This window comes from Equus caballus, chromosome 9, assembly GCF_041296265.1.
Source record: "Equus caballus isolate H_3958 breed thoroughbred chromosome 9, TB-T2T, whole genome shotgun sequence".
Lineage (NCBI taxonomy): Eukaryota > Metazoa > Chordata > Mammalia > Perissodactyla > Equidae > Equus > Equus caballus.
Genome location: NC_091692.1, coordinates 98,070,582 through 98,085,381, shown reverse-complemented (window position 1 = coordinate 98,085,381; position 14,800 = coordinate 98,070,582). Strand labels below are relative to the sequence as shown.

Below are 14,800 nucleotides of genomic sequence, written 5' to 3'. Positions count from 1 at the left end.
ACCGACGCGCGGAGGCGGGGCCACGCCAAGGCCCGGGGGTTTGTGGGACCGGGTGCCCAGCCGGAAGCCGCGCGTCTCGGAGGTGTGGGGCTGGGGTGTGGGTCACACGGGGAGAAACATCGAACCCACAATAAGGCCAGTTCCTTTGGGGGAACAGTCACTGTTAGCAGGCCGATTACACTGGCCCTCTTCCTGGATTGGGCAGAGATCCATCTTCCCTAGGAGAGAGACGTGATTAATTACATTGATTGACTCTCTGTTAGATCAGCCTTGTATTCCTGGCATAATCTCCATTTGGTCATATTTTCATTTTTATATACTGTTGTATTCTATTTTGCATCTATGTCCATGAGGGACACTGGTCTGTACTTTTCTTTTTTTTTGTAATGTTTTTGTCTGGTTTTGGTATCCAGGTAGTATTGGCCTCAGAAGGATTGGGGAAGTTTTGCCTCCTCTTCCATTCTCTGGAAGAGTTTGTAAAACTAGTATTATTTCTTCCCTAAATGTTTGATAGAACTCCCCAGTGAAGCCATCTGAGCCTGAAATTTTCTTTCTGGGAAGATTTTTTAGCTGCAAATTCAATTTCTTTAATAGGCAGTTGGCTCTTCAGGTTGTCGTTTTCTTCTTGGGTGACTTTTGGTAATTTGTATCTTTCAAGGAATTAGTCCATTTCATCTAAACTGTTGAATTCGGTAATATAAAGTTGTTCATAATATTCCCTTATTATCCTTTTAAAATCTGTAGAATCTGTAGTGGTGTCACCTCTCTCATTCCTGATGTTGGTCATTTGTGTCTTCTTTCTCTTTTTGTCAGTCTTGCCAGAGGTTTGTCAATTTTCTTTATCTTAACGAATCATCTTTTGGATTCATTTATTTTCTCAATTATTTTCTTTTTCGATTTCATTGATTTCCACTTTGACTTTACTATTTCCTTCCTTCTGCTTACTTTGGGTTTAATTTGCTGTTCTTTTTCTAGTTTCTTAAGGTAGAAGCTGAGGTCTTTGATTTGAGGCCTTCTTTTCTGTTATAGTTTTCCCCCTCACTTATTCCCTAACTCGTGAATTATTTATGTACTTTACTTTTACGTAGATTACAAGCCTTTTAATAGGTCAGTGATATTTTTATTTCACCCTAAGCGCTAGGATGAAGCTCCTAGGGGCAGTGATGCCCAGGAGAGCCACTCAAGGGAACAGTGTGCCTCTAAAGTCAGTAGGTCATAGATCCAAGAGCTAGGATTTGCCCCCAGCTGAGATCCATGGAAAGGGCACATCATAGCCTCAATCCCGACCTAACCTTGCTTGAAAGTCTCACAGAAATTGAGGAAGGTGGAGTCCACGGAAGTGTCCGCCTCTCCAAGGAAACCACATACTTGGGAGACACAGATCCTAGCCATAAGAGTTGAAAATTTCTCAAGAAATGGAATTGGAATATTATGGATAATTTAGGTAAATGATGCCCCCTGGTGGGTACTTTTGACTGAGACAAAAATGTGCACCTTTAGGGCCCACTGGGGTCCAGAGGACCATCGGGCAAGCCCTTGCTTTGACTGGTTGGAGGAAGTATTTACAGTAATCACCTGGTAGGGAGCCTTCAGTATTCTGAAGATAAAAGATCCAAAGTTTTTGGAAGTAATTTCAAAGTTAAAGTTAAAAGAAGTATACAAAGAACTCCCATATACCCTTGGCCCAGAAACCTCAGTCAGATTCCCAAGGTATACCAGTTACCCCAATAATGACCTTTTAGCAAAAGGTGTTGTCACGTTTCTTGAGTCTTTCTGTGACCTTCATGCCCTTGACGCTTACAGACCACCGGCCAGCCGTTTTGTATCAGGTTCCTCAATTTGTTTTGTCTGGTTGCTTCATGATTAAATTCAGGTTCTATGTTTTTGTCAGGAATACCGTGGAGGTGATGCTGGGTTCTTTTCATTGCGTCCTTTCAGGTGACCCTGGAGGTATTTATTTTGATCATTTAATTCAGGTAGAGTTGCCCAGACTTCTTCACTGTCAGGTTACTTTTTTTCTCTTTGCAGTTAATAAATCTTTTAAATATATATAACAAAATTGGCCATTTTAACCATTTTTAAGTGTACAATTAGTAGTATTAACTACACTCAATATTGTGTAACCATGATCACTATATATTTTCAAAACTTTTTTATCACCCAGAACTGAAACGCTGTAAGCTTTAAGCATTAATTTTCCACCCCCTGACCCCCTAGTGACTGCTAATCTACTTTGTCTCTATAAATTTGCCTGTTCCAGGTACCTCAATGGTTATATCTTATGTAGCTATAATACAATGTCAAAACCAAGGTGTGTGTGTAGTTCTGTCATTTTATCACTTGTCTAGATTCATGTAACCAATCAACGTGGAGAACAGTGTGAACGTCACAAAGACCTCCCTGTGCCGAGCCCTTCCACCCTTCACCCCCAGCGACTACTAATCTGTTCTTCATCTCTGTAACTTTGTCACTTCAAGGATGTTATATACAAGCAATCATACAGTATATGATCTTTTGAGATTGGCTTTTGTCACTCATCCTGATTCTCTAGAGATTCATCCAGGTTATTGTATGTGTCCATAATTTGTTCATTTTTATTGCCTGGGAGTATTCTATGGTGTGGATGTGCCACAGGTTTGTTAAGCTGTTTAAGGACCTTTGTGTCACTTCCGGTTTTTGGCTATTACAAATAAAGCTGCTATAGACATTGGTGTACAGGTTTTGGTGTGGACATAGTGTTCACGTCTCTGGGATAAACGCCCAGCGGTACGATTGCTGAGTCATAGGTAGTGGCATGTTTAGTTTTCAAGAAACTGCCAAATCCTTTTCCAGAGTGTCTGGACCATTTGACATTCCCACCAGCAAGGTGTGGAGATCCATTTGCTCCACATCCTCTCAAGCCTATGGTGATGCCGCCTTTTTTTATTTTAGCCATTCTTTTTTATTTTTAGAGACTGGCACCTAGGCTAACATCTGTTGCCAATCTTCCTTTTTTTTTCTTTTCTTCTTCTCCCCAAAGCCCCCAGTCCATAGTTGGATGTTGTAGTTGTGGTCCTTCTGGTTGTGCTGTGTGGGACATCACCTCAGCACGCCTGATGAGTGGTGCCGTGTCCGCGCCCAGGATCCAAACCAGCGAAACCCTGGGCCGCCAAAGCAGGGTGTGTGAACTTAACCACTTGGCCATGGGGCCAGCCCCTATTTTAGGCATTCTTAATTTGTGTTTCCCTGATGGCTAGTGATGTGGAGCATCTTTTCATGTGCTCATTAGCCATCTGCATCTCCTCTTTGGTGAAATGTCTGTTTCTTTTGCCCATTTTCTAATGGGATTGTTTGGTGTTGACAGTTAATTTTGAAGTAATAACTTAATTTTGAAAGTTATTTATATGTTCTAGACATGTGTCTTGGGACATGTCATTTGCAGATATTCTCCCAGTCTGTAGCTTTTCTTTTTAATCCTGTTAACAAGACCTTTCACAGAACAAAAGTTTTAAAATTGATAAAGTCCAATTTATTGATTTCTTTTATATGTGGTGCCTTGGGCATCATGTCTAAGATCCCTTTATCAATTGCTAGATCCAGAAGGTTTCTTAAGTTTTCTTCTAAAATTTTTATAGTTTTACTTTTAAATGTGTGATCTACTTTGAGTTTTGTCTTTGATTTTCTGGTGTCTTTTGTCATAATTTTTTTTATATTATTATTTTTTATTGAGGTTATGATAGGTTACATTGTGAATTTCAGTTGTGCATGATTTGTCAGTCATCTTATAGGTTTACCACTTCACCCCTTGTGCCCACCCCTTACCCCTCTTCCCTCTGGTAACCACTAAACAGTTCTCTTGTCCATGTGTTTGTTTATCTTCCACATGAGTGAAATCATACAGTGTTTGTCTTTCTCTGTCTGGCTTATCTCGCTTAACATAATACCCTCAAGGTCCATCCATGTGGTGGCAATTGGGACAACTTTGTCTTTTTTTATGGCTATAGAAATGTTTTTTTAATCAGTAAATATGCCTATCCTTTCCTTCTGAGTGTTCTGGGTAAGTTAATATTTTTTCTAAATTACCTTCTGGTGTATTTATAGTTTTACTTTCTACATTCCAACCTTCAAACTGTCTGAAAGTTACTCTTCACATGATGGGAGGAAGGGTCCAGCTGTGCTTGCCATGTCCACACTCTGTGCCCGTTGCTATTCCTGAATGTTTTAGACATCATAGTTCGTCTAATCCTCCCTGCAGCCCTGGGAGGAGTCAGCGTTCTGACCTCCATTTCATAGATGGGGAAACTGAGGCTTAGGGAATGTAGGTGATTTGCTAAGGTCACGGGAAGTGGAGGAAATATACGTCTACCTGCTGTTTTGACTTCTTCTGTAGGAAAAATCCCATTCCGGGGGCCGGCCCCATGGCTGAGTGGTTAAGTCCACGCACTCCGCTTCGGTGGCCCAGGGTTCAAATCCTGGGCGCGGATGTGGCACCGCTCATGGAGCTACACTGAGGGGGCGTCCCACATGCCACAACTAGAAGGACCCACAACTAATATATACAACTATGTACTGGAGGGATGTGGGGAGAAAAAAGCAGGGAAAAAAAGAAGATTGGCAACAGTTGTTAGCTTAGAGGCCAATCTTTAAAAAAAAAAAAATCCCATTCTGGCTTTTTATACATTTTTCTATTGGGTTGTGTGATTTTTAATCATTACTGATTTGTAGAAGTTCTTTATATATTTTGGAGATGAGCTATTTTTAGTTACATGTATCACAGATATCTCCTCCCACTCTGTGGCCTGACTTTTTACTCTCTTAATGGTGTATTTAGATTAATAGATTTCTTAATTTAAAAATAATTATATGTTAATATGTACTAAGAAATATATTAATGTGTTCCTTTATGATTAGTGGGGTTTTTTGACCTGCTTAAATTAGCCTTACTTTCTCACTTTTGCATTTTTAAAAGCATTATTGACTTTATAATTAAAACATGAAACGCCGGTAGCAGCTGACCCCGTGGGCCTCACAGTGCTTGTCTCAGCATGCACAGTTCCTTGTATAAAAACGTCAAGTCCCCCAGTTCTCCAGGCCTGGCACCTCTGGCCCAGCTTGGCCCAGGAAAGAGCCACCTGCCAGGCACCCGCATAAGAAGAGCCTCTGCACAGTTTGGGGGTGATGGGGAAGGTGTGGGAGAGCAGTTCTAACCATAAAGCCATTGAGAAGAAATTTCTAAAGTTGGAGGCTGAAAATACTCACAGGAAAGAAATCTCTGTTTAGGGAACCAGAAGGGTGTACAAAGGGCCCTTCACAAAAGCAGTCCCAACAGCCAATGTGCACCTGGGCCCCACAGGTGGCAGCCAGTGCCCTGTGAGGTCTCGGCAATTCAGAAGGAAGCAAAGGCCCTCTGAGACCCTGCGCTTCACAGACAAGGTCTGTCTCCTGGCGACCTTTAGGTTGAAGGGTCCAGAGGACGCTGCCCTTCCATTGCTTCTTGGATGAGGCCCCTTCATCGATTCTTCTCCCTTCCAGCCTCGAGGTAACAAAGTGCTGGCAGACTCCTGGTTTCACCTGCATCAAATGACTGCAGCCCTCCCCACGTGGCACCCAGACCCTCCCCTCTCCTCTCCATACCTGGCCACTTGCTGACCCATTAGTCTCGCTTCCCATCTTGACCCCAGTAATTGACTGATGAAGTGCCTGAGCAAGGATGTGCCCACGCCATGGGTCCCTCTCCCAGTAGACAGGCCCACCCCACCAGGGATGCTGCTCCATCATGGTGCCCACTCCCCAGATCCTGTCCCACCTCACACTCCACCATGCCCCCAGATCCTGCCTTGCACATGTGACTGGCCATTGGCAGGTTCCTGACATACCAACGGGATCTCCCTGCCCACCCCAGAGGCCCCCAAGGATGGAGGTGGCATCCAATTTGCTGACCACAGCCTCTGGACTTTATTCCAGCCCCAGGCCTTGGCCAGGGGTAAGCAGCTGGCTGGAGAGCCACGCCCAGACTCCATGCTGGAAAGAAGGGGAAGCTAGGGATGGGGTTGGGCAAGGCTGCGAACCAGGTCAGCTGTAGCTGCCAGGGTCCGTGTTGTCTGGCAGAAAGTATCGCTGCAGGGTGGGCTGCAGGAGCAGTGGGGGCAGCGGACGGGCAGGTCTGGGCCAGCCTGGGGGGAAAGGCTGCAGTTCCACCCGTGGCAGTGGCAGCTTCAGCATCCGGATGGGGCCGTCAAGGGTGCGGCCTGCCCAGAGCCTGGAAACCATCTGGCCTGGGGGCCAGCATGACAGTGAGGGCTTGGTGTGGGGTTGATATCAGTGGGACCTGGGCTGGGGTAGAGGTCAGCTCCAATTCTACCCCTGTCCCACTCACCCTTCAGTCTCATTGGAGACCCCTGGACCTTGCCCTCCTGAAGCCGGAAGAAGGGGTAGTGCCTGGTGGGTAAGAAGGTGGGTTTGGCTCAGCCTGCCTCTCAGCCGCCCCATGTAGGCCCGGCCCCAGCCTGTGCCTGGAGCCTTGAGGCCCACTCACCGCTGATCCCGGGGCTGTGGCACCACTGTGTTGGGCACCTGTGGGTACAGGCTCAACTGTGCACTCGGGCGCAGGCTCTTGGTCTCAGGCAGGGAGCTCTGCTGCCGTGCCTGCTGCTTGCAGAAGAAGTTGAGCGCATCGATTGTCTCCAGGTCCAGCATGTGCACCTGTGACCACCGTGTCTGCTCCAGTGGCAGTGGCTCATTGGGCAGTGTGGCCAGTGCCAAGGAGTGCAAGTGGACCCCAGGCAAGGAGAAGTGTGGCAGTATCTCAGAGATCCTGCGTCTCGTCGGACAAACACGTAGCTGTGAGAGCATCTGCTGAGCCTGGCCCTCTGGGGTGGCCAAGTTTGGCTCCCCAGGCGAGACCACCAGTGAGGACATCCGGGATTGAACAGAGGGTGTCACAGAGATGTGAATGGGCATCCCAGAGACCATCGAAATCTGTGATAGGCCCTCCTTGGGAGGAGAGGGAAGTGCTGAGGTCTCAGAGATCTTGGATGGCATCTCAGACAGCTGCAGGATTTCCATCTGTGGAGGAGGTGGCAAGTCCAGAACATACCCCAGCCCAAGGCAGAGGCTGCCCCTCCCCCAACAAGTAGGTCCAAGTGGTGCTGCCTCTGGTTCCAAGCCTGAGACCCCGCTGCAGGCTCCCTCCCTGGGAAGAGCGTGAAGATCCCAAGAGAGGGGGATCATGGAGGACAAATGATGCACAGAGCTAGAACGAGGCAAGGAGCCTGTCAGCCTCACCAGGCTCTCCCCGCTGGACTTGGGGAAAGCCTTGGGAGAAGGCAAGAGGCACCACTGGCAGGCGGCCCGCCCCACCCCTGCCAGCCCAGACCTGTAGCTGCTGGATCATTTCCTCCAGCTTCTGGCAGCAGCATTTGCGCAGTGTGGCCTTGGAGTCGAGGTCCTGGCTGTGGACCCAGGTCATCATGTCCTTAAACAGGAAGCCCTGTGGGTCCTGGAGGCCTAGCGCATCCAGCAGCTTCTTGAGCTCAGGCCTGGGACAGGTGTGGGTGGATTATCTGGCGGCCTCCCCCAGCTGGCAAGAAGGTGGGGTAGAGAGTGGGACTCACTGGCAGGAGGCTGGTGAGTAGAGGAAGAAGGACATGAGTTCCAGCACCGCCTCGCGGGACTCCATGGAGCAGGCCATGAGCACCTGCAGTGCCAGCATCACAAAGTGCTTCTGTGTCCTGTCCTGAGCGCAGAGGAGGGGAGCCTGATGGGTGCTGAAAGCCCTGGGTGGGGCTGGCGGGGCGGGACTAGGGGCGCACCTCGAAGCTGGGGGGCTGGTCCAGGTTGAGCAAGCGCAGGAGGATGCCCTGCAGCCGGCTACAGAGGTCTTTGCTCATATCAGGCAGCAGCCTCAGCAGTGCCTGCAGGATGTACACACGGTCCGCCCAGGAGGCCTCTTTCAGCAGGTCAGTGAGCAGAGAGGCCAGGCCCTCCACCGTGCCCACCTCAGGGTACGCCTGCGGGGACCACATGCTGAAACCCTGCCCTGCCCCAACCTGGTTCCTGTCTCCCTACCCCTCCACCCCCCAGTCTGTGCTTCCCAGGCCTCCGAGACTCCCCCAAACCTCCAGGGTGAAGATGGGGAACAGCTTTTTGAACCAGTTCTGGGAGACAAAAAAATGCAGGAAGCTGGGCAGATGCCCGTAGCGCTCTTCCCAGAACGAATGCCCATAGTAGGTCTCGGTCCCGGCAGCAGTGTCCTGGGAGCTCGTGGGCTTCGGGGTCAAGTCCTCTGAGCTCTAGGGAGTAGGGGGAAAGCTGCAGGCTCTGCCTCTCTCTGTCTGCTCCTCCCCGAAGCCCAGCCTAGGGTGCCTACCTGAGCCTCTGGCTCCTCTGACTCAGAGAGCTCCCCATGTGGGCTCAGGGAATCTGAGGCCCAGTCCAGATCCAGATCCTGCTGCTCCTCCTCCTCCTCCTCCTCCTCCTCCAACCACTGGATCTGCTTCTGGTGCTCCTTGGCATGGCGTCGTCTAATGACCCATGGCTGCCACAGGCTGTCCAGGCTTGGGCGTGGCTGCAGAGGGGAGAGTGTTGAGTGGCTGCTGGCACCCTGCAGGGACTCAGTCCCCCTCCCACAGAGCCCTCCCTGAGCCCCTCCCCTTGCCTTAGGTCTGCGGCGGCGGCTGGTGAGCTGGGCCAGGGCTCCAAGGCGGCCAACCTCCCAGGGCAGCCACATCCGCTGCAGCACCGCAGAGTTGGGCACGCAGCCAGGGAAGCGGATCGGCCTTGGCAAGTACTGCAGGGGGAGCACAGCAGGGCAGGCTGAGGACGTGAATTCCACCCCATCCCAGAGACCGCCCTGGCAGAGCACCCTGGCCACCAACCCAGCTCTGCCTGCCAGGTCTCCAAGAGCTGAACTGGGCTCACACCCCCTGCCCACGACACACAGATAGGCAGAGAGAAACTTTAGAAATCAGGTGGAAGGACAGTCCATGAGCCAGCAACTGTGGTAACGCAGGAGAGAAATCTGGGCAACGCTGGCCTCTGGGGAACCCTGACACCCCACATGCTCTCCACAGGACTCAACCCCCAGCCCTGGAGCAGGGACGTCTATAAGAAGCATGGGGTGGTGGGTAGGAGCTTGGAGAGGGAGCTGTCGAGGGCTTGGGTAGACGCTGCAGCAGCTAGAAGGATCAGTGACCCACCTGAGCAGGTAAGAATGCCAGATAGGTGGTGGGGGAGGGGCCGAGGCCTGTCTGGGCATCTGAGGTGGGAGAATATGGGGAGCTTGTGGGATTGCAAGGGGTCAGCTCCCGTTGAATTTGCTCCCCTGAAGGAGGGGACTCTGGTCTCCCAGATAAAGTCCACAGGAGACTCGCCCCCCCCAGCACTTTCACTGAAGGGGGTAATACAGGCCCAACCAGCTGGCAGAGGCTCTGTCTCCCTACCCCTCCACCCCCCAGTCTGTGCTTCCCAGGCCTCCGAGACTCCGAGACTTGCCCAGTGTTGGCTCTGAGAGTCCCTGGCCCCATGGCAGCCAGCTCCCAGGGCGCAAGGAGTCAGGGCCCACAGAAGCAGCAGCATGGAAACTGGGCCAGGTGGGGTGGAGGAGGGCTGCAGGTGAGCATGGCCCTCAGGTCAGATTTGGACACAAAGGTTTGCAGCAGAAGGAAGATGGGGAGCACAAGAAGGGTGCCCCCTGAGGGAGGTGCCTCTAAGGAGAGCAAGGGGGTCTCACCTTGTAGGACTGAATGGTGGCAGGAAAGAAGCCCCCAAGGTTGGAGAGAAGCTCCCTGGGCCGCCTCTTCTGAAGCAGGGGGATCTGAGGACAGGACAGAGGCTCAGAGCTGAGCATGGACCCCAGTGTCCCTGCAGCTCTGCCCTTGGGTGGGCAGCACCCCACCTGCCTTGGCCCCTCACCCTGTTCTGCAGGTGGGAGGAGGATGGGTCCAAGGCCATAGGCTTCTCCGGGTGGAACTGCTCTGACTGCAGTTGCCGGTCCAGACTGAGGCCCAGCTCACAGCTCAGGGAGGAGCGGGCCAGCAGCTGGGGCATGGGAGGAGGAGTCATAGTGTGAGGGACAGAGGGCACAAGGTGAGGGTGAGGGGTGGGAGGCCTCACCTGGGATGCCATGCTGTGCACCCTCCGGAGGATGGGTGGTATGGGCAAGGTGATTCGGGGAGGGCGTGCAAAGCCCCGGCCCAGGGCCCCTAGGCCCTGTGGGGGCAAGGCTGTTGGGGTGTCAGTGCAGACCCCAGCCTGCCCAAGACTGGGGACAACTCTGGGCAGGGTGCACACATCGCAGGTCTCTCTCTCCATTGCAAGGGTCACGATGCTGCACTCTTGGGACTCTCTTTCAGAATGAATGCCCTGGGAGGGGTGGAAGGACAGAGAGGCAGTGTCAAAGGCCCAGGGTGAAGGGAGGGTCTGGGGTCAGGGCTGGGGCTGGGGGAGGCCCCACACTCACCAGCAGGACAGGGCCGTAAATCAGACGCAGGTAGTTATCAAAGGCCTCTTGGCGCTGCTGCCAGGATGGTAGGGGCCGGGCCACTGGGACCACCAGCCCCAGTCTCAGCTGCCGAAGGTCTCGGTCCCGGGAAACTAGAGCTTCAAAGTCCTGGGGTAGGGGTCAGGGGTCAGCCCATTCTTCCTTGAGTCTTGCTATGTGCTGCCCAGACAACCACAGGGATCCCAGGCCTGCCCCAGGAACTGAAGGGGAGGGCCTGAGCCTGGGCAGAGGACAAAGGTAGGGTACTGGGGTGGTGAGGGGGTCAGGACCCACCCCACCTCCTCCAACACTGGCTGCTGAGGTGCTGCTGTCTGGTGATGGATGAAAGACAACGCCGTGCTGCAGACAGGGATGAGCACAGGTGGGACAGTGGGTAGCATGGCCGGTGGGGTTGGCAGAGGCTGGGACAAGGACCCAGGGGGTGGCCAGGCCCCTGGCAGGGCACAGCAAACAGCCAGGAGTGGGGATGCCAGGGCCGGGACAGGCTTGTGGCGGCCCAGGAGCCCTGGAGCCTCGTGTAGGGGATATGAGGCCCTGACGCAGGAGAGCTGGGTAGGGGCCTCCAGGACAGCTCAGTGGGCCTGCTAGCAGACCTAACACTGGCCGCCCTATGCAGGTTGGCGAGCTGCTGCAGCTGGGCTGAGGTCAGCGACTCCTGGCCTGTCAGCGGCAGTGGGGGGTCATCTACCACATCAGGGGCCTTCCGGCACAGCTTCTGAGCAGGAGAAAGGAGCTTATAGCCCTGGCCTAGGGGGCTCGTCTGCCCTCAGCAGCCCCACCCTGCCCACCCTGTGCTCACTGCACACCTTAACCAGGTAGGATGTGGGCAGGTAGAGCATGTGGGATACCAGGCAGAGGCGGGAGCCCAGCGCCAGCACCAGGTCCCCACTGTTGCTACAGAAGGTCAAGGCCTGTGGGGCGCCATTCAGCTGCAGGAGCCTGGAGGGGTGTCCAGGGCAAGAGTCCAGCCCTGCTCCACAGAGTAGAAAACTGAGGCAGCAGCAGGTGCAAGGCCCTCTCTCCCCTTTCCAGCCAATGGGTTCTGGTGGGGGCAGAGGTAGGAGAGCCCAGGCTCCCAGCCCACCAGACTCCCAGCCCCTCCCGCCCTCCCGGCCACAGCCCACCGCAGCAGGCGGTTCTCTGCTGTCCAGATGCGGATGGTGCAGTCCAGGCTGGAGCAGGCATACAGCTTGAGTGTGGGGCAGCAGCACAGGCCTGGGGGCCGGGGCTCAGAATCAGGCACCAGAGCCATATGGTGGCCTAGGCTTCACCTTTGCCCTGCCCCCTCACCGGTGATGTGGTCCATGGGGTCATCCTGGGGCCGGTGATCATAGCGTGGGCTGTTGCCCAGGCCAAACTGCACCAAACCATAGGTGGCGCTGTCCGGGTCCTCAAAGCCCACAGTGATGCGCTGCCCAAGTGCACAGAGCACCACGGCTGGGTGGCAGCAGGAGAAGCTGCGCAGCAGGCTCAGGCTCTCCTCAGCATACGGGAAGACCCGCCACACCTTCACTGTCAAGTCTCCGCCTGCGGGGCGAGAGCCAGGGCTGGGCCTTTGGGGAGGGAAGGGCTTCCCAGGCCAGCTATGGGGGAGGAGAGGTACTGACCCGAGGACACAACGCTGTTCCAGGTGGACGCAATGGCAGTGACCGGGCTGGGGTTGTGTGCCTCCGTATGGAAGACAGGGTTTGACGAGCGCCACTCGAGCACCGACAGCGTGCCATCCGTGTACCCCACCACGGGCAGGTACCTACGAGCAAGAATAGCCTGTTGGCGAGGGCCCTGTCGCCACACCTGGCCCTTGATGGCTCTGGCACTCACCGGTTCTTGTCCTTCCAGGCCCAGGCCATGTCGCTTCGGCACAGCTCGCCCCCGCGCTGGCGCACGATCTCCCATATGGCAAATGCACTACTGGGGTCTATGAGGTGGCTGTAGAGGTGCAGGCAGCAGGGCCTGCGCGCCGGGGGCGGTGGAGGGCACACGCGGTGCAGCACGCGCATGGGGCAGCGCGCCGCGTTGGCGCACACCAAGTGTCCGGCGCGGGTCAGCAGCCACAGCTGTTCCCGCGGCAAGCAGTAGGCCACGGCGGCCGCGCAGTCGTTGGGCTCGAGCAGCAGAGCGCTCACGGTGCGCCCGGTCGCGACTGACACCAGGTAGACCGCGCCGTCGGCGCACGCGCACACGAGGCGCGCGGGCAGCGGTGGGTGCGGAGGCGCCGGTAGCGGCGGCGCCATCTGCAGGTGGAGCACCGGCGCAGACAGCTGCGCCAAGGGTGAGTAGAGTTCGCGCAGGCGCCACAGCTCCAAGCTGCTCTCGCGCAAGGAGAGCACCGGCCAGCCGGGGCCGGCGGGCGCCAGCAGGCGGTTCACGCGCCGGAACCGCATGTCCTGGACCCAGCAACACAGCGCTACCTCGCCCACCTGTGCCGCAGCCTGCAGGTCCCACGTGCGCAGCGTCCGGTCCTGCGAGGCCGACAGCACCAGGAACGTGTTCGGGAGCACGGCTATAGCTGTCACCGGGCCTGCGGGAGGGGCGCAGGTCACTTGGGCGCACCAGGGACTGAAGGAAGGGGAGCCAGCACCCCGGGTTGCAGCCAGTGCAGAGAACCATGGCTAGAGCCGGTGGAAATTCTGGACCTCGGAGGCTGCACACAGGGTGGAGAAAGAATGGGCCCCAAGAGCGCACCTGTGTGGCCCACAAACACCATCCGGATCTGCCAGTCAGACTCCCACACCTTCACAGTGCTGTCCCAGGAAGCCGTCACCATAACCTCTGCCGCTGCACAGTACGCCAGGTCGGAGATGGTGCTGGTGGGGAGAGGAAGGCCGGGCGGACTCAGCACCGCCTCGTGTGCGTGCCTGAGTCCCTGCCATAACTGGCGTTCCCTCGCGGACTCGCCTCATGTTCCCCATGTCCCTGCCCCCCCCCCCCCTCACGTTTTGTGCAGATCCCGTTGCACATCTATGAGAGCCCAGGTATGCAGATTGAAGGTGAGCACGGCGGAGCCGCAGGCCGCAAAGCAGCACAAGACGTCGTCGGGAGGCAGGGGCCCCAGAGCTAGACGCGTAAGGGCACCCATGGGGCTTGGCGGTAGCTGCAGAGGTGACCTGTGCTGCACCAGGCGGCGACCTCCTGAACGAAACTTCCAGAGCGCCAGGCTGTCGCCTGCCTCCGCCACTAGCAGCAGGCCCAGGTCCGGCACCGGCAGACAGCAGATGGGTTCGCGGCCTGGTGCCCTGTGCAACCCTCCTGGCTGGCTCAGCCACAGCAAGCTGAGGTCCGGCCTGAGTATGGCCAGCCCCGCGGGGCCCCAGCCCACAAAGCGGCCCACGGTGCCCAGTGGGCCCAGCACTGCCACCAGCCCTGTGAGCGCGACGGGGGCCAGTAGCTTCTCGCGGGCCCAGCCGTCCTCTCTATGCAGGTGCAGCCAGCCTGCGCGATCCAGTGCCACGAAGCGTCTGCCCACCGGGTCCTGAGCCACTGAGCACAGCCCAGCTGCCACCTCCAGGCGGCGCAGCGGCTCCAGCCCGTGCGTCAAGCGCGCCACACTCAGCTCGGCTCTCTTTTCCTGCGGGATGGGACGTACAGGCCTGTAATCAACATAGGGGGAGTTGGGGCAGGCAGTGCACCCACCCAGGGGAGCAGAGAGGTTTCCGCCGGGGTCGTGCTGGGGACCCCTAGGAGAAGAGCCGAACCAGGAGAGAGGTCTCAAGGCAGATGCCAAGGTGAGCCACACCTTTTCCACGACGTCATGGAGGCCTATACGTAGGAGCAGCCACAACTGGCGGGCACGGGCTCGCAGGGTCAGGTTTTGCCACCGCAAGGGGTTGATAAAAAGCCGCGGAAGCGCCTCTGAGAACGACTCTGTGGGCCGGTGGTGGAAGCGCCGTCACTGTGTGGCCTTGGGCACCTAACCTTTGGGGTTGTTGGCAGCCAGGAGCCCTCTGCAGGGCCCTGCAGGGTAGGGGACAGCCTGGGGAGCGTTGCGTTCTTGGCGGACAGAACCCGCGCCTGAGTAAGGCCTGCTTTCAGGTGGGCTATCTGGGGGGCAAGGCCAGGCCACCTCACCATTTTTTTCCTCAAGCAGCCCCGGGTCCGGTTCTTCATAGCCGTCAGGATCATCCAGGTCCTGGTCCAGAATCGGGTTGTCGCCTTCTCCTGCATAGCGGTTGCTTGCACCGAACACATCCATGTCTCTTTCAGCAGCTGCAGGTCCAGGCAGCTCAACAGCCCCTGCGACCGTTGCTTGGATACCGGACGCCGAAGGCCCCGCCCTCGACGCAGGCCCCACCCCCTACGCCGCAGGGAACCTAGGTCCAC

The 14,800-nt window shown here is 55.5% G+C and overlaps 1 protein-coding gene across 3 annotated transcripts; it reads right to left on the bottom strand.

The window, feature by feature from the left end:
• Positions 1-5,910: 5,910 nt before the first annotated feature.
• Positions 5,911-14,796, bottom strand: WDR97 (WD repeat domain 97). Of its 3 annotated transcripts, XM_070222026.1 has the most exons (24): positions 14,549-14,796; positions 14,217-14,344; positions 13,417-14,048; positions 13,166-13,287; positions 12,302-13,001; positions 12,088-12,230; positions 11,771-12,007; positions 11,605-11,695; positions 11,287-11,419; positions 11,074-11,195; positions 10,759-10,819; positions 10,439-10,588; positions 10,093-10,341; positions 9,892-10,017; positions 9,710-9,793; positions 8,636-8,767; positions 8,348-8,545; positions 8,097-8,270; positions 7,791-7,988; positions 7,593-7,714; positions 7,355-7,517; positions 6,515-7,044; positions 6,356-6,417; positions 5,911-6,254 (listed from the first exon to the last, which is right to left on the bottom strand). In XM_070222026.1, the coding sequence occupies exons 1-24, from the start codon at positions 14,670-14,672 to the stop codon at positions 6,052-6,054; spliced, it is 4,884 nt and encodes a 1,627-aa protein (XP_070078127.1). In that variant the 5' UTR covers positions 14,673-14,796; the 3' UTR covers positions 5,911-6,051. The 3 variants fall into 3 exon arrangements, 2 of the variants coding, with proteins under 2 accessions (XP_070078127.1, XP_023504975.1); XR_011421526.1 differs by having other exon boundaries at positions 7,355-7,453; positions 9,892-10,341; XM_023649207.2 differs by having other exon boundaries at positions 9,892-10,341.
• Between the last annotated feature and the right edge of the window lie 4 nt (positions 14,797-14,800).